At 44.6% G+C, this 26144-nt stretch overlaps 1 protein-coding gene across 2 annotated transcripts; it reads right to left on the bottom strand.

Annotated features, from left to right (window-relative positions):
• LOC8065687 (serine/threonine-protein kinase BLUS1) lies at nt 122-15716 on the bottom strand. Of its 2 annotated transcripts, XM_021456094.1 has the most exons (22): nt 15282-15716; nt 12964-13218; nt 12742-12866; nt 12611-12655; nt 12295-12376; nt 11973-12041; nt 11689-11859; nt 11542-11607; nt 10735-10803; nt 10568-10636; nt 10263-10318; nt 9838-10104; nt 4444-4577; nt 3867-3961; nt 3721-3765; nt 3579-3638; nt 1662-1763; nt 1514-1565; nt 1389-1438; nt 1197-1261; nt 847-898; nt 122-733 (listed from the first exon to the last, which is right to left on the bottom strand). In XM_021456094.1, exons 1-22 carry the CDS (start codon nt 15486-15488, stop codon nt 656-658), a joined length of 2214 nt encoding a protein of 737 aa, XP_021311769.1. In that variant the 5' UTR covers nt 15489-15716; the 3' UTR covers nt 122-655. The 2 variants fall into 2 exon arrangements, with proteins under 2 accessions (XP_021311769.1, XP_021311772.1); XM_021456097.1 differs by lacking the exons at nt 122-733; nt 847-898; nt 1197-1261; ... (1 more) ...; nt 1514-1565; nt 1662-1763 and adding an exon at nt 1780-2564.

Raw genomic sequence — 26144 nt, forward strand, 5'->3', positions numbered from 1 at the left:
AAAGAGAAAAAACACTTCTTACAACAAATATTGTAGATCCAATTATAGACAAGATTTACCCAGAGTATGTCACAGGTTGTAATGCCAGTAAAGCAATCATTTAGTACGTGACAGTAACAAATGGAGTCAATGCATACTTTATTAGATACTATATATGCAAACAACTCTGTTTGGATGTTTGCGAATAGCCCTATATGATACATATAACGAATGCACCAATATTTAATATACATCCTATTGCTAGATAAAATACAATTTATTATGCAGTCTTCTGCAATTCTGCATAGATAACCACCCGGTAGCCTACGGACTACATAATCACAGCTGGCTGAAATAGCAGCATGACCACGCCTCAATCTTGTGGTCACCAAAAAAAAGGAAAACCACAAACTAATTAAAAAAAAGGTAACTAAAAGAAAGACGGTTATACACACTGATGGCAGCAGGCCAGGGGCACAACAACCTTCAAAGAACAAATTCCATAGAACCGCAGCTAGTCTCCAGATCCAGCAAATATTTGCGGCAACGCTACCACTTTCCTTCTCTTGTTCTCCCTGCCGCTTTCCTTCTCTTGTTCTCCCTTGACCTCAGCGAGAGGCAGGTAATTCATACGTCTCAGGGAGAGGCAGTTAATTTATACAGCATGGATCCTCAATTATGTTTCTTCGTTATCCTCATCCCTAAAATCCTCAATTTCTTCTCGGCAGTACAATGCATTTAGCTCTTGCTGCAACTGAAAATACCATAGGGAAACAAGAATCAGAATCCAAATGCGACCATGTCACCATTTTTTTCCGGTAATGAATGATATAACAAATTTTAGTAAAATAAGACAATGGTACTGACCTGAACATGTTTTAGCTTAGCTGCAATTAGTTCATCAGTCAGTGTTATCATCCTGCACAGGAAAAAAGAGGTAAATAATTTTTGGCGATTCAAGGCTTCTAGCAATAAATACAAGCGGCCTTTGCAAACAATATGCATGTTCAAAATAACATACTAAAAGAATCGATTCAATTTGATAGGGAAATTATGTTCCAAGATAAGCTACTCAACTGCGGTTGCCAAAACAAAATAGAAGTTGTGGCATAACAACAAATTAAATGTGATATGGGGTTGTAAAGTTGCCATAACTGTTCCTGCGATATTTACCATTGAAATTTTATGTAACATGACTTGTGCACAAGTGGGCATACCTAGACTGTAATTCTGAAATATTAACAAGTAATGACCGTTCCTTCTCAGAGTTAGCTGTATCAGCCTGTAAAGAAAACACCTTTTAATTGACAGTGAACAATAGTGAACAAATATTGATTGAAGGAATCACCGACTGATGACTGGAAACTCATTTGTCAACACTTGAAATCATAAGCCAGGTTGATGCTTACCACTTTATCATTCTCCACCGTTCGAACTTGAGAAGATCCAGGCTGTGTTCCTGAAGGAAAGAGAGTTTTATCTAACAAGCAATGAAACAAACAACTCCAACTTCAACAAGGGAAAAAACACTCACCATCAACTTTCTCATTCTGTTGCAAGTTACTAAGTAGGTTCATGATTAGATCCTAAAGTGAGGAGAGACAACTGTTAATCAATTTTTTTATCAAATGATTTAATTCTTATAAAACAGAAATGAAGCACATCAAATGATCCCTCCAGACCTGCTGAAACATGGTCTGTTGCACAAGGTTGTTAAGGTGGGGAATTAATACTGAAGATGATACTGAACTATTGCAGAGTTCCTTCAGCTGATTAGCATTACACTGCAATATCAAAACATTTATTGTTGTAAAAATTGATAATGTCATATCGAGTTCGACAAAGTTCATAGAAAATATGCAGACTCTTATTAATGTATGCTCAACATGCTGTATTCACAAATATCCCACGAAAAAAACCACAGATCTCATGCATCTGAATGGTTAGTAAATAGTTTATTGGCTTATAAAACATAACTATAAGGAACAAACAGTTTCCGATGAAAGAAATAAAACAACAGTTAATGTATAGTGAATTGACTCAACAAAGATAGAGCTCTTAAATAGCAGACACCACAACCACACTGGCTTCAAAAAAATCGGTCTCTCCATCCTTGTCTATTTCGCTGTGTCAGGTTCGTCATTAGCTGTGTCAGCTACGATGAAACGGTAAAGTGAACAGCTGTGATGTAAATACTTTGTCGTATTTTTTTCTTTTTCTATGTTTTTTGGTCAGGTCCATCTGGATGACACATTATTCCCCTTCGCTTTCTCCTGCAACACCCGCACGCCATCCAATACCTGCTGCAGTAGCATGTGCTCTCTCTCTATCTATCTACTAACGCCAAGGTAAAGATCGATCCATTGCTGGTCTCATCTGACCATGCCTTTCAGCCTCGCCTTGGCTGCTATCAGCCTCCTTCAACATCCCCCACGCTCTTCATTGATTACTCCCAGTTCCCTCTGCCCCCACCATGAAAATGGTGATGCAAGTGCCTCCCAAATCCCAGCCACTGCTGAACATCATATATGGTGAACAACGGAGCAATCTGTTCCAGCATGAGCTTACACACCCATCAGCTGTGCCTGTGAGGTATCAATGAAGGATCATTCCTGGTATGGTGAGGAAGATGCTATATGATAGATTTTTTTTACACAATTTGCTAATTTTTTGTGACGATTGCATCCTTCGGATGTTGTGGTAGAAAATTCTTTATGCAACATTCAGACTCAGAGTGACAATTGTGAACAACAGTTGCAACATCAATATTTTGTCTACGAAGTTTCCAAATCATCATTGACGACAACAGGTCCATTTTTTGTGTGCGATGTGTTCTTATGTTGCAACAGAATCTTTTTTTTTTAATGTTTTTTACATGTTGCAACTTTGGTTTTGTTACATTGCAACTGCTACTACCAAATGTTTGTGTTCTAACATGGAAAGATGATTCATCTTTGCCTTTGTTACTTCATCTGAAACATGCTAGGTCCCAAACTCATGATTTTTAGCCCACTTTAGGCAGCAGGTGATATTAATCAGTTTAATTCTTTATAGGGTATTGCTACTTTTTGGTATTTTCACTGCACTTTTGTAATGTTGCAGAATATGTTTTCCGATACTGCAGTAATTGTCGAATCATGTTGCGACGAACAGGTTGTAGCTTCTGATGGGAAGTTTCCCATCAGATGCCTAAGTACCAGCAAATGCCCTTCAAGTATCCATCAATTAATATGAGGTACTATTGAGCAATAATCAATTCGCAAAATTGATCTAAAGAAGTGATAGGTCAATAATTGTTGGAATATGAGTTGTATTAGGCCCATGAGGCTAGGCCCAAGAGGCCCATGTATGCCATACTATATTGCTACCCTTCTAGGGTTAGCCTAAGTAATCCAAATCAGAGTTTCTAGAAATAATTAGTAGGTGTGAGATTTCATTTCTTCAATATTGACATTTTTAGGGCTCTTTTCCTATCTCAAAAACTCAAATGCTGCAATGGATGTATGCAATTTTCTAATCTCCACAAAAAATAAATTATTTTACTGCAATTTTCTGGGGAAATTAGAACAAATATAATCATGGGAAAGAAAGGGTTATACCATCAGCTTAGGATTAACCAAACAATCACCAGTGCTGGCAGATTTTCTTAGCAGTGAACCCTGAGAAAACCAAGAGTTAACCACGAATTCATGACTGTAATCTTGTGAACGATAACCATGACCTAAATGGCAGCAACCTCACCTCTGGTGATTTCCGGGAGAGACTACTAAGTGGACCTTCCTGAACCTGCAAAGTAAAGATTTATAAAATTGACTCCTGAAAACTTTCTACTCAATTCAAGTAAAGAGTAATTTAAGTTCAATTGTATATCAACCCAGTTCACTTACCTTTGCAAGATCGACATTCTCAGACGTTACTGAAAAGCGACCTTTAATCTCTACTACACTTCGCTTGGACTTGTCACCTGACGAATCTACATAACCTAGAATGAGCAAAAGAAGGTTAATGTCCAAACAGCACAACAAATACAAACAGCAGATAGATTGTCATGGGCATAATTTAGTACCAAAGCAGGTGACCACATGTGCGCGGAGGTAGGAACTCTAAATCTATTTATCGCTTAATTAAAGAAGAAACAATCCTGTCCTCATACATAAAGGGGAAACTAGACTCTTAAGAATTAATAAATATAATTAAGGAAACAATTCAAATTTATCTTGTTTCTAACCAACAAAGCATATCCTAGGGTTGCCATGAACTGTACCAAGTGGTACCACACATGAATATTGTGCCTGCCCTAGCATGGCCTGGGGCTGCACCATTGCGTCGCTCTAATGAGCTGGACAAGACATAAATATAGAAAAACCTACAGCAGTGCCAGACTGCCAGCGCATATTTTCTATGTACACTAGTAGTTAAACCAATAAACATTTTTTGCAGTGATAATTAGGTGGACACTCATACCTCCTGAAGATCGAATAGGAGCTGATAAACTATTTGCAGAAGCACGAGTTGGCAGTGAAAGTGGACCACTAAGGCTTGCTGTTTTTCTCATCTCACTTCTTTGTTTGTCAGATATCATTTGCACAGCTGCATCCCTGTCATACACCAAACAGTAATAAGCACCCAGCATAACTAAGTGCTAAACTTCTGATTTTCCATAACTGGGCTAACCCTAGAGGGTTAGGAATATAGTGTCATACACATGGGCCTCATGGGCCTCATACTCTAACACCCTCCCGCAGTCTGAACTACCGTCGCAGCGGAGTTTACAGACTGGACACGAAAGAAAAGAAGTACAACACAGGAGCCCCCCCACAGACACAACTAGCCACCGGTGATGTTGAGGCTGATGCGGAACTCGGCGAAGGTCGAGGACGGGAGACCCTTGGTGAAGATGTTGGCGAACTGGGAGGTGGTCGGGACATGGAGGACCCGAACATCGCCGACAGCGACCCGGTCCCGGACGAAGTGTAGGTCGATCTCCACGTGCTTGGTCCTCTGGTGCTGGACCGGGTTGGTGGAGAGGTACACCGCACTGACGTTGTCGCAGTAGACCAGCGTGCTCCTGGAGAGGGGGCTGTGAAGCTCGGCGAGGAGCTGCCGGAGCCAGGAAGCCTTAGCCACGCCGTTAGCAACAGCGCGGTACTCCGCCTCGGCACTGGAGCGGGAGACAACCGGCTGACGCTTGGACGACCAGGACACGAGGTTGCCGCCTAAGAAGACGGCGTAGCCGGAGGTAGAGCGCCGAGTGTCCGGGCACCCGGCCCAGTCAGCGTCAGTGTAGACGACCAGCTCGGTGGAGGGAGACCGGTGAAGAAGCAACCCGTAGTCGACGGTGCCGCGGAGGTAGCGGAGAAGGCGCTTGAGAGCAGTCAGGTGGGGCTCTCGAGGATCATGCATGTGGAGACAGACCTGCTGCACGGCGTATGTGATGTCCGGCCTGGTGAAAGTGAGGTACTGAAGTGCACCAGCAAGACTCCGGTACGCAGTGGGATCTGCCACTGGACTACCCTCGGCCTCTGACAGCTTGCCCTGAGTGTCAACCGGAGTGGGGCAGGGCTTGCAGCCAGTCATCCCTGCTCGCTCTAGGATATCAAGAGTGTACTGCCGCTGGTGTAGAAGAAGCCCAGTGGGACGAGGCTCAACAGTGACGCCAAGAAAGTGATGGAGGACACCCAGATCCTTCAGAGGGAACTCCAGCTGAAGAGCGCTGATGATGCAGCACAGTAGTGAAGGACTGGAAGCTGTGAGTACAATGTCATCAACATAGAGCAGCAGGTACGCAGTCTCGGCTCCATGGTGGTAGATAAATAGGGACGTATCTGACTTGGCCTCCACAAACCCCAGTGTCACCAAGAAAGCAGCAATCCGAGAGTGCCATGCCCGAGGGGCCTGCTTGAGACCGTAGAGAGACTTGTTGAGCCGGCAGACCATGTCCGGTCGAGAGGAGTCAACAAATCCCGCTGGCTGACTGCAGTAGACTGTCTCAGTAAGATGCCCGTGCAGAAAAGCATTCTTCACATCGAGCTGATGCACCGGCCAAGAGCGAGCAAGGGCCAAAGAGAGCACTGTGCGGACAGTCGCCGGCTTCACCACAGGACTGAAGGTCTCATCGTAGTCAACCCCAGGGCGCTGAGTGAAACCCCGGAGAACCCAACGAGCCTTGTATCGCTCAAGGGTGCCATCAGCCCGCCGCTTGTGAGTCCAGATCCACTTGCCGGTGACAACATTGGCGCCGGACGGACGAGGCACCAGATCCCAAGTCTGGTTGGCGAGAAGTGCCGCGTACTCCTCTTCCATCGCGCGGCGCCAGTGAGGGTCCAACAGGGCGGCGCGGACGGAAGAGGGTACAGGAGAGACCTACGAGTCACCAGGCATCGCCGCAAGAGCCCGGGACCGCAGGGTACCAGCCGCGTGCCGCGTCACCATCGGGTGGACATGACGCGGGTCGCGGTGAAGAATCGGCGGGTGGTACACCGGCGACACAGCACGCGCAGTCGGTGCCCACGGTGGCGGAGTAGGCGTGGCCGGCGGAGAGGAGACCACCGGTGGTGGCGGTGTCAGCGGTGGAGGAGACACCAACATTGGCGACTGAGGCAGGGGCGTAGAGGCCACCCCCGGTGGCGGAGGAGGCGGGACCGGCCGCGCCCGGCGCTGGTAGACGCGCACCAGCTGCGCGAAGCGCGCCGGGGGTCCAACATGCACCGGCTGGGTGCAGGGTGCCGGAGGAACAGACACCGGCGTCCCTGGACCCGCGTCAGGTGTAGTCGTAGGAACCACCCGGAGGGGCGTGGCCAACGGACCCGTGCAAGGCACAGAGCCCCGAGCCACACCGGTGGGCGGCGAGCCGGGGCACAATGCCGGCGAAGACCTCGGAGGAGCAGATCCTGCAGGAAACAGTAAAGGTGGCTGGGCCACCGGGTCAGCAGGACACGTCGAGAAGAAGTCGAGGTCAGGGGCGGAAGCCGGTGTGGTGGTGGTGGAGAAAGGGAAGACAAACTCATCAAACACCACATGGCGAGAGATGAGGACGCGACGAGAGGTAAGATCATAGCACCGGTATCCCTTGTGGTCTGGAGAGTACCCGAGGAAGACACAGAGAGTCGAACGGGGTGCCAGCTTGTGGGGAGCAGTGGCCGTGGTGTTAGGGTAGCACGCACACCCGAAGACACGAAGGTGGTCATACCGAGGAGGGGTGCCGAACAGAGCATGGTGAGGGGTAGGAGCGGGACAGGCAGTGGAAGGAAGGCGGTTAAGGAGATAGGTGGAGGTGTGCAGGCTCTCAGCCCAGAAGCGAGCGGGTAGGGACGCCTGGAGAAGAAGGGTGCGGATGGTGTCGTTGGTGGTGCGAATCATGCGCTCAGCCTTGCCGTTCTGGGAGGAGGTATACGGACAAGACATGCGCAACTGGACACCGTGTGAGAGAAAGAAGGCACGGGAGGTGGAGTTATCGAATTCCCGGCCATTGTCACACTGGACGGCCTTGATGGTGAGGCCGAACTGAGTAGACACCCAGGCGAAAAAATGGAGAAGAGTGAGGAAAGCATCAGACTTGGCACACAGGGGAAAAGTCCAAGAATAATGAGAAAAATCATCGACCACCACTAAATAGTATTTGTAGCCAGAAATGCTGAGGACAGGAGAAGTCCAAAGGTCGCAGTGAACAAGATCGAACACCCGAGAGGCATGAGAAGAAGAGGACTGAAACGGAAGACGGACGTGACGGCCCAGCTGACACGCATGACACAAGGGCTCATCGTGAGTCCGAGGGCACCGAATGTCAGAACTACGACTCAGCTATGTCAAAGCATCACGACCAGGATGGCCGAGACGACGGTGCCAGGTAGTGGAGGAAGGTGTCATGGTAAAGGCAGCTGACAAACCAGGAGGCGAGGTAGAGGACGCAGAGGTCAGAAACTGAAGGGTATAAAGGGGACCCGTGCTGTCGCAACGGAGAAGGGGTCGCCGGGATGCCAAATCCCTCACAGTAAGACCAGAAGAATCAAACTCAACCGAGCAGGAATTGTCAGCTGTAAACCGACGAATAGAAAGAAGGTTGTGAACCATAGAAGGGGCAACAAGGACGTCGGGAAGGCGAAAGGAGCCATGAGCGCCGGCGGCACCCACAGAGGTGACAGGAAGACACGAGCCATTGGCGACCATGATGGACGAAGGATGAGAGGAAGGAGGGTGAACGGAGGAGAGGATACTCGGGTCGGGAGTGGTGTGGTAAGTGGCTCCCGAGTCGACGACCCAGTATGGCCCGACAGGAGGAGTCGGAGTCATGGCGCTGAAAGAGTTGGCCAAGGCCGTCGGGCCCCAACCGACAAGTCTGGGCAATACGGCGGGAGGTGGGGCCCCTGGAGATGCGGAAAGAGACCCTGGAGGAGCACAAGCGAGCATGGCCGCCGCCGGGCGAGGAGTTGCACCGCCGGGAGCCTGGAGAGGCCACATGGCCTGCGACCACGGGTTGTGGACAGATGCCCAGGCCGTCGGGTCCCCACCAACAGGTCGGGCCCGGTGAGGCTCACTGTTTCCACGTCGACGGCGATGGCTGCCACTTCGGCCCCGCACACCCTCGCTCGGCTCGGAGGGAGGAGGGCCAAGAGGAGACGACGGCAGCGGAGTAGTAGTCCAGGCAGCGATGCGGGCGGCGGCAGTAGCACCAGGGAGGGGAGCACTGAGCCCCGGGCACACGTCAGGCGGCCCCCCCAACCCTCGCTCAGCCCGGGCGGCGCTGAGGGCGGTGGCGAGGGCAGTGGCAGCAGCGCCAGGGAGGGGCGCGCCTGGAGGCCGCGCTAGGCCCGCGGCCAGGAGGAGGGAGGCGGCGGCGGCGGCGCTGGGTGGAGCAGCCCCCTGCGGACGGGCGGGTGCGCCCCCTGGCGGGCTAGCACCTGGCGCGTACGCATCGTGCGGATGAGCGGCTCCTGGCTCGGGCGCGTACAGGCCTGGTGTAGCAGCCGCCGGCGGACGGGCAGGCGCGACCCCTAGCGGACGGACGCCAGGCGCGTGCGCGCCCCCCTGCGGAGGGGCAGAGGCGGGCGGACGGCGGGCGGCGGCCGGCAGGGCACCTGGCGGGCGCGCGGCTCCGAGCGCGTACAGGTCTGCCGCCGGCGAATGGGCGGCCCTGCGGAGGGGCAGAGGCGGGCGAAGCAAGGGGTGGGAAGCTATACGAGGTGGGGAATGGAAGAGGTGCAGCCATGGCAGAGGCGCACGCCGGCCAGCCGGCGGCTGGCAGCAGGCGGCGGCGGCTGGGGAAGGAGAGGGAGGGGGGAGAGAGAACCTAGTCTGATACCATGCTAAACTTCTGATTTTCCATAACTGGGCTAACCCTAGAGGGTTAGGAATATAGTGTCATACACATGGGCCTCATGGGCCTCATACTCTAACACTAAGTAATGACAGTCCATTAACCATGCCCAAAGTTTGTCTTTGGAAATAAAAATGCAATAATACCATTATATACATTAAGAAGCATATGCCTGGACTACAAATAAATACTTTACTATTAGCAAGATTTAATAAAAAAGGAACTGCTACACCAAGATAAACAGTTGATTCAGGAAATTCTGGCAGCAATAATTAGTGAGAATGTAAACAAATTAACTGGGATTCTCCACTTTATCTGATGCACATTCATAAAATTATAGGCTAAATTTACAAAATATACTATAATTTACCTAAAAGAAATACATTATAATAGAACAATAATGACAAATCAGAATAAAATAAACTCGCGAAGCATTTTCCTTTAAAGTCACTCCATTCAGTCACTGCAGGTCATGCGTTGCAGAACAAAATTAGAAACCTAAAACACTCTTATAAAAACAAAAAATTTCAATAGATAGTACACACCTCTCAAAACCATAGCCCCTTTCAGTTGCTGAGCTATTGCTCCCACCAGAAGTCAGTTGTCTCTGCCCACCGTCATTTGTCCAATGATTCGACTCTGGATCTCGCTTTGATGTAGAGGGCAACGAATCATTCTCTCTTATGTTGCTTTCGTATCCATCAGCCCTTCTTGTAGTGTCAGCATCGCTAAAATCGAAATCAAAATCAAAAGCTTCGTTTGTGGTGGGGCTGTTTCCATCCGAATTTAAAGTGCTGGCAAAGGCTCGCTGCCTGAAATATATCAAAACAATACAATATAATATCAACTGTCAAGAATACTGATCATTCCAGATCGATAGCATCCTACTTAAATCCACAGGATAGAAGCTGAACTTCTAGAGCTATTAAATTGTCAGTCACTAGAAGATGCTAAAAAATATTGGCTTTACCTGGAGTTGCATTCATTTGCAGATGACTTTCCCAAATGGTTCCGTGAAGATAAATCCTGTTGAAGGACCAAGAAGTGACAGTTATATACAGAAATTCAATTGAATTTTGCTTCAACCTAACAAAATTACGACTTTGAAACAAGGTAAGTAATCAACATTAAGAAACTCAAGAGTTCTACTGCAAAGATGAGCACATGCCAACTCTGCAACATAATTTGCAAATATTTTTTTTGGAAATAGTGTTCAAGCTTTCTAAAGATAATAATCAAATAACTTCCATAGAAAAAAATAATAATCTACTACACCTTTTCAACCTCAATGTTTCTTGCAATGTCCTCGTCTTCTTTTATTTCTGGTGGCTCGTCATCATGAATCTGTAAATTTATCCAGTTTAATGACAATTGTGAATGGATGGAAGGTCGAATGAAAATGAGGTCTACATTGGAAAAGGGAACCAGTGTAGAAGTATTACCAATGATGCTTGAGCCTTGAGATCCTCGATATCAAAGTTCCATGCACTAACACCACGTTGATATTCACTCTGTATGAATCCATGCAGTTTTATGATAAGAAGGCTATTAAAATAGCCGTGGCATTTACCCAATTCTACGACAAAAGAAATGCTGCTAATATATGTAACACATGACTATTTACAGAATAGCATGTAGGGGCAAATACTCAGCATTACACATTTGTATGGAGACTGAACCAGATAAGTGAACAATACATGAGAAAAGGAACTTTAAAAGGTTTCTGAGATGTATCCATACCCCAATGTTCCTAGCACAGTGAATGCCTACCATTTAGACATGACATACAGGTAGTATTCTTATGTTGTTAGCCTTTTCAACGCTTAACAGTCAACTTGTTAACAAATTATTTGGAAGTATATCATAGACAGGTAGTATATGAGCAAATATTTTGTTATATGGTACTGAAATTGTTGGACTATTGATGTCTATCATACAGTTAATAGCTTTTCATAAACATTACCAATTAATCATAATACATGTTCAACCAAAACTGTCACATTCTTAAAGGTGCCATGTATACAATTAACTTCATGCAAGATCTGACTTCACATGGTATGTTAACAATGCAGAACTGATGAATCCTGTTTACCACAAAAACGCATGCATACTAAATAAAGGAGAACTTTTAACTCCTCACTCTAATCTAGCCAGAGCAGTACTGTAATGATGATAATTAAAATAGAAAAGGAACTCGGAATATTAAGAACAGTACCAAACAGAATATAAAGGAAGGGTACGTCACAAACCAGAGAGAGGGCCTCCTGTTCCGAAGAAGGCATTTTCTTCAAAGCCAATTGTGCTGCATCTTTAAGCTGGAGGTACACAGAAAATTCAGCTACATTTTCCATGATCAGGGAGGGGTATTTATGATAACATTAAGTAAGGCAGCATACCTGGAGAGCCTTTACACGGTCCCAGAGAGGAGGTAAACCAGATAAGATACTCTTAATAGTCAACTCTGGAGGCTTTGCATTTTTGAAAAATGAATGCTTTAGCAACTTCTCAGCTGTTGGTCTCTTTGTTTGATCTTTGACCAAGCACATTGCAACCATCTCTTTAAATGACTGGTCACAACTGAAAATGCCTACTTAGATAGGTAAACACTAGAACACAACCTACTGTAGCTAACCACATAAATGGTTCATAACTGATAAACAACTGAAAGGATAGGTACTACCTTTGAGAATCTTCTGTCACGTTCATAATCAAGACCAGGTGGTGCATTCTGGAGGGTCATGAGAAGAACCTACAACCAAAGTACAAGTTTAATATACAGGTTTGCCTGTGTTGTTAGGTAGGGAATCACTAGATGATCCCATGAGACCATCTACCACCAGTTAGATTATGGGCTGGGTCATACAGGGTTAACAGGTAAGTGGTAATATTTGAAGACTCACTGCAATTTGCTACATGTCGTGGGGTATTTGGAATATTTTATTACAACAGCTATTAGCACAGCAATAAAAAATCAGATCCAAATGTGCAGGCCAAAGCATTACCTTCATAGGGGGGTATTTCGAAAATGGAGCATGGCCATGTGCTAGTTCAAGAGCAGTGATTCCAAATGACCATATATCAGCTCTGTGCAAAAATGAGAATGGGTGTGAATCAATACTGTCTACCGATTGACATACAAAAGGCCAAACAAACAGCCATGAAAAAAGATAACGCTAAATCTGTTTAGATGCAAGAGGAAGGCCATATAAAGCAATTCATGGAGAAAGGTAATCTTTAGGCATCAATGTCAATTCCTACGATAAATCCTCGCATGTCTTACGTGGAAATAAATTACAGATATATAAACAGTTAACATACTTGAAATTATATCCAGTGCCAGGTTGGAGCACTTCTGGAGCCATCCTACATAGAAAATTCGAAAAAGAAAAACATGTAAAAATATGATTACAAATAAATAAATATTTATAGAAATTTGGTTAAGAAGTTACCAGCATGGTGTTCCTACAAATGTATTCCTAGATCTTTGCCTATCACCTCTATCAAACATACAAGCAGAAACACCAAAGTCTCCAAGCTTCACTACCCCAGCACCATCGATAAGGATATTACCAGCCTGCACAGTGCCGAATCAAGCAAAAATAAACAACAATGACTAATAGATACATCAAATGACTATGCTTTCTACCCAAAAACATTCTACTAATGCTAACCTTGACATCACGATGTATTTGACCCTGCCGGTGAAGGTAATCCAAAGCCTTAAGAGTTTCCTTTAGAATGGAGCCAATGACCGGCTCATCAAAACCTTCCTGGTATGAGATCTTCATTAAGTGTAAACAAGAACCCTCTGTCATGAACGGCATTATCACCCAAAGGCTGTGCTCCACAACAAATGAGCAGTAAGCCCTGATGACATTAGGATGATCTATCAAGCTCATTATTTGAGCCTCCCTTTGTATTTCATCCTACAAATAATGTAACAGTGATAAGAACAAAATTAATTTATGCCTTTCATGAGGAAAAATAAAGAGTCATGCCACTCATTCAGCCTTAGAAAAGCTTGCACAACTTTGGCATTCCAAAACCTAGTTGATAGAGTTTTTTTAAAAAAAAAAAACTAGTTGATAGTGTTTCTGTTTTACAGTGGATTAGAGGGCGAGGTGGATGCCACTTCAAAGCTATGTTACGATTACATTACCACAGCAGAAGTTTCAAAAACAAATGCAAAAATGCCAAAAACGAACTACCACAAGTTGCTAGAGATGAATAAAAATAGCAACAGCCACAAAAGGTAGATAACGAGGAGAATTAAAAAACTCAACCCATGAGGGTAAGACAGCCCCAGGCACTGTGCTTAAGAAGACGACCTTCTCACGCAAGTTGAGAAAACCCCCGAATCTCTGTCCCACCCATACACAGCAGCACCACAGCTCCCGTGAGGCCGTGAGACTGGGCTGGCTTTAGACCTGTGCTTTGGCATGGGGCAAACGAGGGGATTTTTTTCAACGCGCAGATAAACTGCGCCTCCTCCGGCCAACAAATCCGCCCCCGAGGGGGGTTCAAACTCTGGCCGGAAGGGTGCAAAGCATACTGCCAGACCAACTGGTCTAGAGTTCGCTTAAAATAACAAGGAGAATTGTGACACATTACTGGCAGATAATGATCTGGGTGTAACCATGAAGTGACTGGCTTCCATTGGCAAAGGAGCAATTGCCTGCCAGCCCACTAGTGAATGGAGTGTTGAGAAGAAAGCACAGTCAGTATTAGTAAAAGGAACAAGTCCATCTAATATTCCAGTGAACTAATACCTAAAAATAGAAGGCGGTAGCATAAAAAGGTGCTTTTAGACGGACACTTTACAAGTTTAGGATTTTGAAATTATGTTACTAGACGTCTATTGAGCCCCAAATGTACAGAACTCATTCTAGTTAGGATGAATTGAACCAATGTGATCTGCTACCAACCCAAAAATACGAAAGCTATGAAAGCTTTGGATGGAACAAAACTAGAAAGTGTGTGCGCTTAAACAAGCATCCAACTAGTACTTAGAGACACAGCCTCAACAGTCAACAATGAGCACTGATCCCAGATATCAAGTAGAACAATCTATGTCTGACAACATGCTAGCTTATCATCAACAGTTCATCATATCAAAAATCAATTAGAACAATCTATGCCTGATATCATGCTAGCTTCTCATCAATAGTTAATCATATCAATAAAATGTACAGGGTCAAAAGATAATAGAATCACTGTCCAAAATATACAGTCTAAAATTTGGCTAAGTCCAATGTGCAGTGCAGAAAATGATGCCATGTGCAATATAAAATGATGTCATGTGCAATATAAAATACCAGAAATTAAAGAAACAATCTGGTAAATTTGTCTGAGTCCAATGTGCAGTGCAGAAAATGATGCCATGTGCAATATAAAATACCAGAAATTAAAGGAACAATCCGGTAGAATGATCAAAGAACAAATGGCAAATCACCTCGGCAAAAGATAATGATTATTTATCATTAAAAAAGCTGCAAGTTCTCTGTGGTCTATCTTTAGGACTGCTAAACTGGCATGGAACTATTTAGCAGTTTCTAGTTGAGAACTCCTAAGGTGACAAGCACACTAAGTAAAAGACTCCCGAGAAAATATTTGAACTTTCCCTCAACCCCCACGCCCACGATATACCATGCAAAATAATAACTGCCCCCAAAAAAGCTAAAATGCAGATTCATGCCTCTGTCGGTCTTTTCAACTGAGCCTTAGACTAAGCAACGACTAGTAGCAGACCAAGTAAATGCGATGTTGTATCTACTTGATGTCGAAGCAAGGTCCAAATTGATCTGGTAAGGCCTTACAGGGATCAAAATTCAGCCCGGATTTCCAAGCCACCAAATCAAGAGTAAAATTCACTGCAATCGACCAACGGATCTCTCGCTAGATCAAACAGCAGGTGGCACCCGCAGCCAGTGCACCAAGGAAAACCCAGCGAATTACACGAGCGAGAAGAAGGTGTGTGACAGGAGCTCACGATGTTGTTATTGAGCTGATCGAGATCCAGGCACTTGACCGCCACAACACCCTTGGTCGGCAGGAAGATCGCGCGGTACACGACGGCGTGCGCACCGTACCCCACCTCCTCCATCAACCGGTAGTCGGCGGGGTTCACAGAGAAGGACGGCGGCCCCGCGGCAGCGCCCGAAGACGCCGCGCGCTTCACGCTACCGTTCCTCCCCATGATGGAAACCCGAGGGCTGGAGGCAGCAGCAGCAGCAGCCCGCCGCCTTCTACCGGCGCAGCCGACGGAGCTAGACTCACCCCCAGCACCGGAGCCGCCTGCCACCCGGGCGTTGACCAGTGTCTCGCGTAGTCGCGCGTGGACGGCGAGAGAGAGAGAGAGAGAGAGAGGAGGGCGAGGGGAAGGAGGGGGGGGGGGAGGAAGAAGAGAAGAGGAGATAGCAAACGGAAGGACGCTTGGGAAACGAGGTCGTAAAAGGGCTGAAATTAATTATTTCGGCGGTGACGTGGCGGGGGCGAGGGAAGAGGTGCGGTGCGGGACCGACCTGCGGCGATGTGCTGGTACAGAAAGTATGGCACCATGACAAGTGGGCCCTCATACTTCTGGGTCCCGTTGGCCAGCGGGTCACGACGCGGGTGACTTTAGGGGAGGCGCGTGTCGCCGACTGCCCGGTAGATCTCCGCCTCCCGATGCTGGTCGTAGGATGGGATTGTCTGCGGAAAGCAGTTGTACGACTTGTCAGCGTTATAGTTGGCAAGGAAGCGAATGTTTTTTTTTTGGTACAAACGAGAATTTCGTGATATTGTCTCCGTAAACAAAGATGCAATTTTAGATTTAGATTTTAAATTTGAAATATTTTAATTAAGTTTATAATATAGATATTACCTTAGTGGTTTGATATTACAAATCCATTGTACATCAAATTCTGATTATGAATTAAAACGGTCGGATGATGGGTGCCTTAAAATGGTTTGATCTACATTTTAGAAATGAGGGAGTAAGTATATTTTTTTAGTAAAGTTCATCGCCGGTTCCCGAATATATTCGGGTATATCATTTCGGTCCCTAAACTTGTAAAATGACCGTTTAGGTATCTAAACTTTTTTGATGTGTTATCATGGTCCTTAAACTTAAAAATCTCTCATATAGGTCCTCAAACTTGTTCCGTTGTGTCATCCCGATCCCTAAACTTGTTTTTAAGTCTTATCTGAGTCATAACAGGATAAATCTAAAAACTCTATGTTGAAAAATAACTCATAACTTTTTCATATAAACTTAAATGAAGATAAATTTTATATGAAATTATAGTCGGCAACGCGATCTACAACTTTGTAGTTGAAAATTTTTAAAATTAAAATCGTTTAGGGTCCTAAAATATTTTTTATAAGTTTATAGATTTTGAAATTTAAAATTTAAAATTAAATTTTGTAATACTAAACGACTTCAAATAAAAAAACTTTTCAACTACAAAGTTGTAGATTGTGTTGAAGACTACAACTTTCATATAAAGTTTGTCTTCATTCGAGTTCATGTGAAAAAGATATGAATTATTTTATGATATAGAGTTTTTAGATTGTTTTGTTTTGACTCAGATGAGACTCAAAACCAAATTTAGGGACTGAGATGACACATCTCAACAAATTTGAGGACTTAAACGGGTGATTTCTAAGTTTAAGGACCAATATGACACAAGTGAATAAGTTTAGATACCGAGATGACATAGATGAACAAGTTTGAGAACCTAAATGGTCAATTTGCGAGTTTAGGGACCGGGATGACACAACAGTATAAGTTTAGGGACCGATACTGGACTTTACTCTATTTTTTTATAGCTTGACTCCCTCCTCTCACCCCACACTCCCCCAAAAGTTCACATTTTCATTTACAAACAACTAAACTGCTATCAAAAATCTCATGGTCCTATTAAAGGTGATAATGGTTTTTTCAAATTTTTTCTTTATGCTAAGAGCTACTTGTAAATAGATGAAAACTTTTTTTAAAAGTAAATTGGAGAGGTTTGAACCCCTAGAGCGATCAATAAAAAAGCCCAAAAAACCGAAAGAAAATTCAAGGCAACTACCATGGAAGAGGTGAGGTGGGGGAGGGACGGAGAATTAGGAGACAAAGAAAGAAACTAGGAACAACAAAAGCAACGCTGAAAGCAACCGCGCTAAAGAAGATTTGCAATCCATGAATCAACGGTAGGGAAGTTTTTTTCCCCCCTCAACAGCCAAAGTTGAAGATCTGAGAAGCTAGCTGAAGGTTCGGCTGAATTTGTCTGAAGATCAGGTTGTTTCTTGACTTCCAGATGGTCCATGACAAAAGGATAACTATTTTCATGAAAAAGGGCACGCCAAGTTGCTCTTTGAAACTCTGAATTATCTGAAGAGGATCAGACAGCGGATTGATCTGTAGACTAATCATTCCGCCTCACAACAGAAGAAAACTTTCAATGTGATGATACGGCATTTATTTAGTATATTGTATATTGTGTTCATATATTTTCCACAAGCTTAATCGAAAAAAGAGAAACTTATTTCAGCCAAACCTAAATTTGTTAACTTTTGAAATAGTGGAGTGGCAAGTAACCATCGTTGAGGAGAACCTGGCTAGAAAGTCCTTTTTTATGGAAATATTTTGGTACTCCAATCCAACTTCAATTAACAAAAAGAACGTCTTGTATAAAACAGGTACTCACTTTCTTCTCAATCAAAAAGAATATAAGGCCTGGTTTAGTTTCCAAAAATTTTCAAAAGATTCTTCGTTACATTGAATCTTGCGGCATATGAATAGAGCATTAAATATACTTAAAAGAATAATTAATTTTACAGTTTGCTTGTAAGGGCGTGTTTTGTTGGGGGTGTTAAAGTTTAATAGAAACCGTAACATTTTCGTTTTATTTGACAATTAGTTTCCAATCATTGACTAACTAGGCTTAAAATATTTGTTTCGCAAATTACTCTCTAAAATGTATTTTTAGTTTCGTAAATAGTCTAGTTTTAGTACTCCATGCATATATCCAAACATTTGATATGACAAGAGTTAAAGTTTAACAATGCGAACAAAACAAGGTCTATTTAAACCTTGTTAGTCTATGGTTAGACAATAATGACTAAATGAAAGTGCTATAGTAACAAAAAAAACTAAAAATTTCTCCAATTAAACGAGGCCTAAACAAAAACAGTCACACACATACGATCGCTAGACGAAGACGCTTCGCCTAAACTATACCCTAACAGGACCAGCAGTTTGCTGTACAGCTGCAACTGCAGAGCATGTAGCCATCCATCCACCATTCCATTCCACCGGGTCAACTCTCAACACAGACACGGCCGCGCTCATCTACCTGCCAGAGAGAATCTGCACGCGCAGGCGCCCCGGGCCCCGCCCCGCGGGCGCGCGTCTCTCTGTTCCGCCCGCGCTCCTGCAACCTGCCAAGCGGCCCGGACGGGTCGGCTAGATGCGCGGCCCGCCGCCGGCGGCGGCCGGTACCACGGTCGAGGACGTACGCGCGTACGAACGAACACGAGCCGGAGCCACAGGCAGCCGAGCGCATCGCACGCACGGCACGACGCCCTCGTGGCTCGCCGCCCCCCGCCCCCCCGCCCGCTCGCCGCGACGTGCCGCGTGGTCGCGGTGCCCCCGCTGCCGAACCGCGCTCGTGCCCCCTCCCCTCCCCTCCCCTCCCCTGGCGAGGCCGGCCGAGGGGGTCCCTGGAACCAAAACGAGCCTTTCGGCGCTCGCTAGCTGTGACCGCGCGGCGTCGGTCGCGGATGACGGGACGAGGGACCCGTGTGGCGTGGGGTCGCCGCGCGCGCCCGGGCGCCCGGGCGATGGGCTCCCTCCCTACCTGTTCCCGAGGAGGGGAGCGAGCCCATGTGCGGGGGGGGGGGGGGGGGGGGCGGCCTAGGCCTTTGCGTGGGTGCGGGGGGAATAATTGCGTAGGGTGGCTGGCTACGTGGGGTGTGCGGAAGGGAGCCGGCCGGACGGTGGCCAGTGGGCTGGTTGGTGGGATTGACCCGCAGATGTGGGTTGGGGGCTTTCGTTTCATCCAATCCAACGGACGGCAGATGTGGAATCGGGAGGTATACGTACACCGGCAAATCTGAACAGGGTCGATCGACCACACATGCGTTTCGTTTAAGCGAAGGGAATGTGAAATGAGGCCTTGTTTAGTTCTAAAATTTTTTGAGAAATGGACACTGTAGCACTTTCGTTTGTATTTGACAAATATTGTCCAATCATAGACTAACTAGGCTTAAAATATTTGTCTCGTCAATTTCGACTAAACTGTGTAATTAGTTTTTATTTTTATCTATATTTAATACTCCATGCAAGTGTCTAAAGATTCGATGTGACGGAAAATCTAAAAAAATTTTGTAAAATTTTTCGGGAACTAAACAAGGCCTGAGTATAGACGAGTACGAGAATAAGAATTTTGTACAAAACCATGGAGGACACGTGCTCCTCCTTTTCCTTTTTTTTTTCCTTTGAACGCACCTTGAATGAAGTATTTTTTGAACGCAACACCTTGAATGAAGTTTATTTGTACGTTGCGTGATAAGTACACCGGGCGGTGGGACATGTCGTCGCTTCCGCCAGGAGTTTGGTCAATACATGTTATCATTTTGCTTTTAACTTTTAAGTTAGCCAGCTGGACATTTCACCATACTACTCCGCCAGGAGTACGTCAAAGATGCCGTCGTTCTTTTGGTACCGCCGAAATTCGTCAAAGAAAGCAGCAGATGAAACACATACTATATATTTTTTCCGTTCCAAATTATAAGTCATTCTAACAATCTTGGAGAGTCAAATTATTTTTAAGTTTGACAAAAAATATAGAGAAAAATATAAAGATTTATATCATAAAATAGGTACACTATGAAAATATAACTAACAAAGAATCTAGTGATACTTAGTTGGTACAAAAAATGTTATTATTTTGCTATATAAATTTGGTCAAACTTGAAAAACTTTGACTCTCTAAAATTCTTGGAATAACTTAAAAATTAGAAGGGAGGGAGTAGTATACAGGTGCACTATAGTAAATATCGTCAGTTTGAAAAAAAACTCAAACAATTCTTGCATTATTATATTAGGCCTTGTTTAGTTGACCCAAAAACTAAAAATTTTTCAAAATTTCTCGTCACATCGAATCTCAAGGCACATGCATGAAGCATTAGATATAGACGAAAACAAAAACTAATTGCACAATTTACCTGTAAATCACGAGATAAATCTTTTGAGCCTAGTTAATCCATAATTGAATAATATTTGTCAAATAAAAATGAAAATGCTACTGTACTAGAATCTGGAACCTTTTCGGAACTAAAACAAGGCCTTAGAACATAACACTTGTAACATCCCAAAAATTCACATTCAAAAAATCACTCGTATTAAAAATTATTTTCAAAATATATTTCAAAAACTATAAAATAATTTGAGCTCTATAGTATCTATATCTAATCCATCCATATTTTTCGCGCACAAATAACAGCGAGTACCAGCAAGCTTACATGTAAAAAGACATAGCAGTGCACCTACACGAATATATATCTCATGGATGCATGCAGGACATGCCACCGTCCATTTGCATGCACCTGCATGCAAGGACACGGTGATTAGGCACCGTCCATTTGCATGCATCGTGCATGCAAATTAGGCACCGACCATGCGCTACAGTAGCATTTTTAATGGCACGCAGCTTAGCGCTTTGGCCTATAAAAAGCCAGCCTCGGGTGCTCACTCTCACCACCCGAGAAACACGCTCGCTCACACGCTCACTCGCTCTCACTTCGCGTATACCGTATACGGCCATACGCACAAGCCGAGCTCGACTGTCGTCGCAAGACGAGGTGAGCAGCTTATGAGCATCTTCTTGCTCTTCTCTGTCATTCTGTAGTATTGTTTTCTGTATTTCTCCTTATATTTGTCTGTACCGATTCACTGCCAAGAACTCCACGAATAGAACCATGACATACAGAAGAGCTCTAATGACCCCTGCTAATTTCTCTCTTCATATGTATGTGTGGGCCATAAGCATTAACTCCAAATAGTACATGCATGCATGCATGCAACATGCACTACCAGCCAAAATTTATCTCGTGAAGCATTTATTTCTTAATCATCGTTAGCCTTTTTCGCATGATTAAAGTCCGGCCATTTCACAAATACCATATGCTAACTCTGATTTCAATAATTCTTTTTCCTAAATTCATCTAAAATCATGATCTACCTTCCATATTAATTTTATGATTTTTGGAGCTCATTTGAATTTATGTGATTATTTATCTGTGCTTGTTGTCTGAGTCGGTCGTCGCGTATTTTAGCTGACGGAGTGAACGAGCCGGAAAACGAGAACGTTGGAGACAAGTACCGCGAGTTTGACGCCGAGGACCCGGACTGTCAGCAAGAGTTTGCTGAGGACGCCGACGGAGGCAAGTCCAACCGATCCCCTTTGATGCATATTGATCCTATTTTTAAACACAACCCGTAGAAGCCGTTTTAAATATTGCATGTACGATATATGTACGAAGTATTTTTGCTGCTTAGTTAAAACCTGTTGAATAGCCATCCTTGAATTGATATTACCCGGTAATTGTCTTGTTCGAACCTAGGAACAAATAATATGCTATGACAGAAATATTATTATTTAGTATGCTTAGGACTTGTTACTCATCCTAGATACTCATCGCTATATTTTCCCAAATATAATGATTTTAAAAGTAAAAGGTGTGAGTGGTGAAAATAAATTGTGGGTATTGTGAAAGGGTTAATGAACAAGTTATAGATGTGATTACTATGGAGATGGGGCGGATGGGATCTCTTTTGGGGATGCCCTGGTGTTGTGGTTTATACCTTGCGAGGTTAAGCGGGAAGATATCCGCCTTGTCTCGATTAAAGACTGAGTTGATGATTCATCTTGCCTAACTTATTTATCGTACAACCACTCGCCTTGCATGGGAAAGGCTTAGTCTAAATTCCTCTAGTTAGTATGGCAATCACCTGGAGGCAGGTGTGCAACGGGACACTAAGTGATGTATGTGAAATTGTGGAAATATATAAAAAGAGCTTTGTGAATTATTGTGGTATCATGAGATGTAGCCTTAGTGTTCCCGTGGTGAGCGCCATTACTTAGCTATGGAGGGTAATGACTTTGATGGATCTGTGCTTGCACGACGGTGTAAGTTATGGTATCCTACTTGTGGGAAAAGTGTACAACCTCTGCAGAGTGTAAATTTATCTGGATAGCCGTGTCCGCGGTCTCGGACGGGTTATGGTTTGGTTTCAACAACTAGATGGGTTGGTATGAGTGAAAACATGTGAGAGAGTGTGATTTTGGAAATAAATGGTTGACTGCCATTGTGTTGTGGGAATAAGGGTTTAACAACACTTAAAATTATGATCAAACACCCATTTTTAGAAATACTATCATATGTGGAAAAGAGGTCTTTTACAACAGTATTTGTGAAATAAAACCTTACATGTGTAAAAAGATAGCTTTATGCAAATGAAACTAAGCCTCATCCTTGATTTATCCATATGCATATATATTGTTATCCCCTTCCGTAGGGTAAGGTTGGATTTGCTGAGTACTTTGTACTCACCCTTGCTTTATTAAACAGAGAAAGATCCGAACTTCGATCCCGAAGTGGCGTTCGAGTAAGGTCGTGTCTGCACCCAACTAAGCCTGTGGCATTGGGACTCGTCAGATGTTCGATGGCGATATCGTTTGTTTCTGGGTCCTTTGGACCTATGTTGTATTTTGATGTCTTATTATTATAGCGTGTCTTCTTTGTCCACGCTTACCGAGACTAATGTGCTGAAACTTATCTGATGTAATACATGTGTTACTAGCCTCCTGGGACTAGTATTGTATCACATTTGAGTTCCTGGTTTACCAGAGGCGCTTCAAGTGGTATCAGAGCCGTAGTTGGCTGTAGGACGCGACCTTAGGCTTTTCTGGACCAGTATTTTACTAAAGAAACATATTTTACAAAAGTTCTTACCCTCTTCCCTCTATTTAAAAAAATATTTACTCTCATCTATGTCTCTCAGATGGCAGAAGGAGTTTGGACCAACAGTTACTGTCTAAGTGTAGAAGGTTTTCTCAAACTCTTGTATGCTACCATGCAGAAACTTGGAATCAAGGATCGTCCAGAATATGAAGGCAGAGAATATGAAGAGCATGAGACCGAGCGGTGTGAAGTTACCGTCTATATTGGGAAAAGTGAGGACTTCCCTAATATAGCTGAAGCTTGGAGCATGACTGCGACCGGGTTTCGGTTTGCAGATACATATCAAGCCGTCGTCCGCAAAGCCTTGAGGTACCTATGCCAGACCTACGAGAAGCCCATCACCCGTACACCCATGAGGTTCTTTCCACCCGACGAAAAAGACCGACCAATTTGGAGGACCCGCATGGAGCTTTTGCAAGGACGCTACTCACTTGAAGATGACCCAACTGTGGTATTCATGACCACATACCTACTTGCTCTAGATAAGCAATATGATGAGCAGGCCTCAGAGTTAAGGAAGTGCATCCATCGTGCGGAGGAAGCCGAGATCATAGTTAGAAAGCTCTATGTGCAGCTTGCAGAAGCTCAGGCCCAAGCAGCTGCAGCCGAGAGTCGTGAAACTGCCATTGCTGAAGTCTTGAAGGCAGCTGAAGACCACCATGCTCAGGAGTTGAAGGATGCCTACGTTATCACCAGGATCAAAAGAAGAATGTTAGTAGTGGAAGACCAAGAGCCCATAGTCCTAAAAGGAATCCTAATAATGTCCCTGAAAACCAAAAGAAAGATGGACATAGAAGGGCCATCAGCTCCCCCACCCACAGAAGCCTCTCATGAAGCTTTAGAGTTGGAGCCCAGTAAGAAAGAAGGATTTCCCCTCCTCACCCAGCCACAACCAAAAGAAGACGGTGACCCACCTCTTAGTCCAAAAGAAGAACCACAAATGCCGGATGTGTGATCCTCCTCAACACCAAGGGAATGAAGCCGTTCTGTCCGAAGAAGTTGAAGAATAGTAGCACCTAGTTCCTCCTTATGTCTTGGGGAAGTGAAGTTTGCTTCACTTTTGTTCAACCCCCCAAAGTAGATGAACCGTATTGTAGTACGCTTATTTCCTCCACTACTATGTTGTAAACCGCCCTCTTATTCAAAATATATATTTGTGCTTGTTGGTTGTGCTAAATAATTGAGTGCTCTATGTTGTTCCCCTACGGGATAGCAAGTCTTAAAACTTGCACCTTTTTAAAATATAACGTCTTAACAAAAAAAAACAACATCACTCAATAGATCTAACCCTTATCTAATGCTTTCTCATCTTAACCAACAGATGCCTCCCAAACCAGCTACCCGCTCTCAACCAAGTGGTCGTGCAGCTAGTAGGCAAAGGCAAAATCCAAATGGAAGTCAAGCCAATGCAAATGTTGATGGTATTCATGAAGATGAAGTGAGTCAGACTAGGAACCATAATGAAGGAGATGACTTGCCCCCTCCTCCAGTAATTGACTTAGCACAAGTCATGGCAACTCAGACTCGCCTTCTAGAGACCTTGGCTCAAGGCATGAATCGCCCTAGAAACAACCATGGAGCCAGAGTCCAAGACAAGATGACTGAGTTCATGAGGCTTAAGCCACCCACCTTTACTGGATCTGACAACCCCATGGAAGCAGATGATTGGCTTAAGGTGATTGAAAGGAAGTTGGACACAATCCACTATGATGGAAGGGATAGAGTTCTGCTAGCATCTCATCAGCTGACAGGAATTGCCCTTTCTTGGTGGGAAGCCTATAGTGGAGCTGGGGACAATGCCAACACGATCACATGGGAAGAATTTGTGGATGAATTTCACCGGTACCACATTCCAGATGGAATCATGAAGCTAAAGGCTGATGAATTTCGCAACTTTAAGCAAGGAAATAAAACTCTAAGTGAGTACATCTTCCAATTCACTGAATTGTCTCGCTATGCCCCAGAATTGGTCAACACCGATGCGAAGAAGCAGACAAAGTTCATAGAAGGATTGACCTGTGAGCTCAGAACCCTCATGACCCCACAGATCTATCCAGACTTCAACACTTTGATGAACAAGACCATTCTGACTGATGTGGCCAAGACTGAAGAAAGGAAAGAAAACAAGCGCAAGTTTCTGGAGCGCAAGGTTCAAGATGGTGCTAGATCCCAGAGACTGAAAACCTTTAGCCAACCAAGCCAGCGGACTCAAGCCCCAATGCAGTTTCGCTCTCCTGCTAGTGTCTCCAATAACCAAATACAATCATCATATCAGCCCAAGACAACCTATCAGAATCAAACTTATGGCAAGACTCAACAGAACAGCACTGATCAAGTCACAAACAATGTTAGGACTTGCTTTAATTGCCATGAGACTGGACACTACATTGCCAACTGTCCCTACAAGAACAACCCACCAGCAGTATCCACTCAGTCCCACACTGTTAATGGACCAAGACTTGCAGTGTCTGGAGTCAACCGTGGTTTCCCTCGCAACAATAGCAACACCAACAATAATAGCCAGATGATGAAGCAACCTCAACAATCCTATGGTAGAGCCCGTGTCAACCATATTCATGCTCAGGATGCTCAGACTGCTTCAGGAGTGGTACTTGGTGAGTTCTTAGTCGATACAGTACTTGCAACAGTATTATTTGATTCTGGAGCATCATATTCATTCATATCATCAAGTTTTGTTGAGAAGCATCAAATACCCACAGTACTACTAAAGTTACCCCTAATAACCCGAACGCCTGGGTCTGACATCATGAAGGGTCGAGATGGCAGACTAGAGGGGGGTGAATAGTCCTTTCTAAAACTTTAACACGCCGGCTAACCAAAACAAGTGCGGAATTAA

This window comes from Sorghum bicolor, chromosome 1 (assembly GCF_000003195.3).
Source record: "Sorghum bicolor cultivar BTx623 chromosome 1, Sorghum_bicolor_NCBIv3, whole genome shotgun sequence".
NCBI lineage: Eukaryota > Viridiplantae > Streptophyta > Magnoliopsida > Poales > Poaceae > Sorghum > Sorghum bicolor.

Coding starts and splice junctions, on each gene's coding strand:
- LOC8065687 (XM_021456094.1), bottom strand. CDS start 15,488: ATGGGGAGGAACGGTAGCGTGAAGCGCGCGGCGTCTTCGGGCGCTGCC. Junction 10,637..10,734: donor TCAAGGCTCAAGCATCATTG/GTAATACTTCTA, acceptor ATAAATTTACAG/ATTCATGATGACGAGCCACC. Junction 3,962..4,443: donor TCCTATTCGATCTTCAGGAG/GTATGAGTGTCC, acceptor TGCTCATTCTAG/GTTATGTAGATTCGTCAGGT.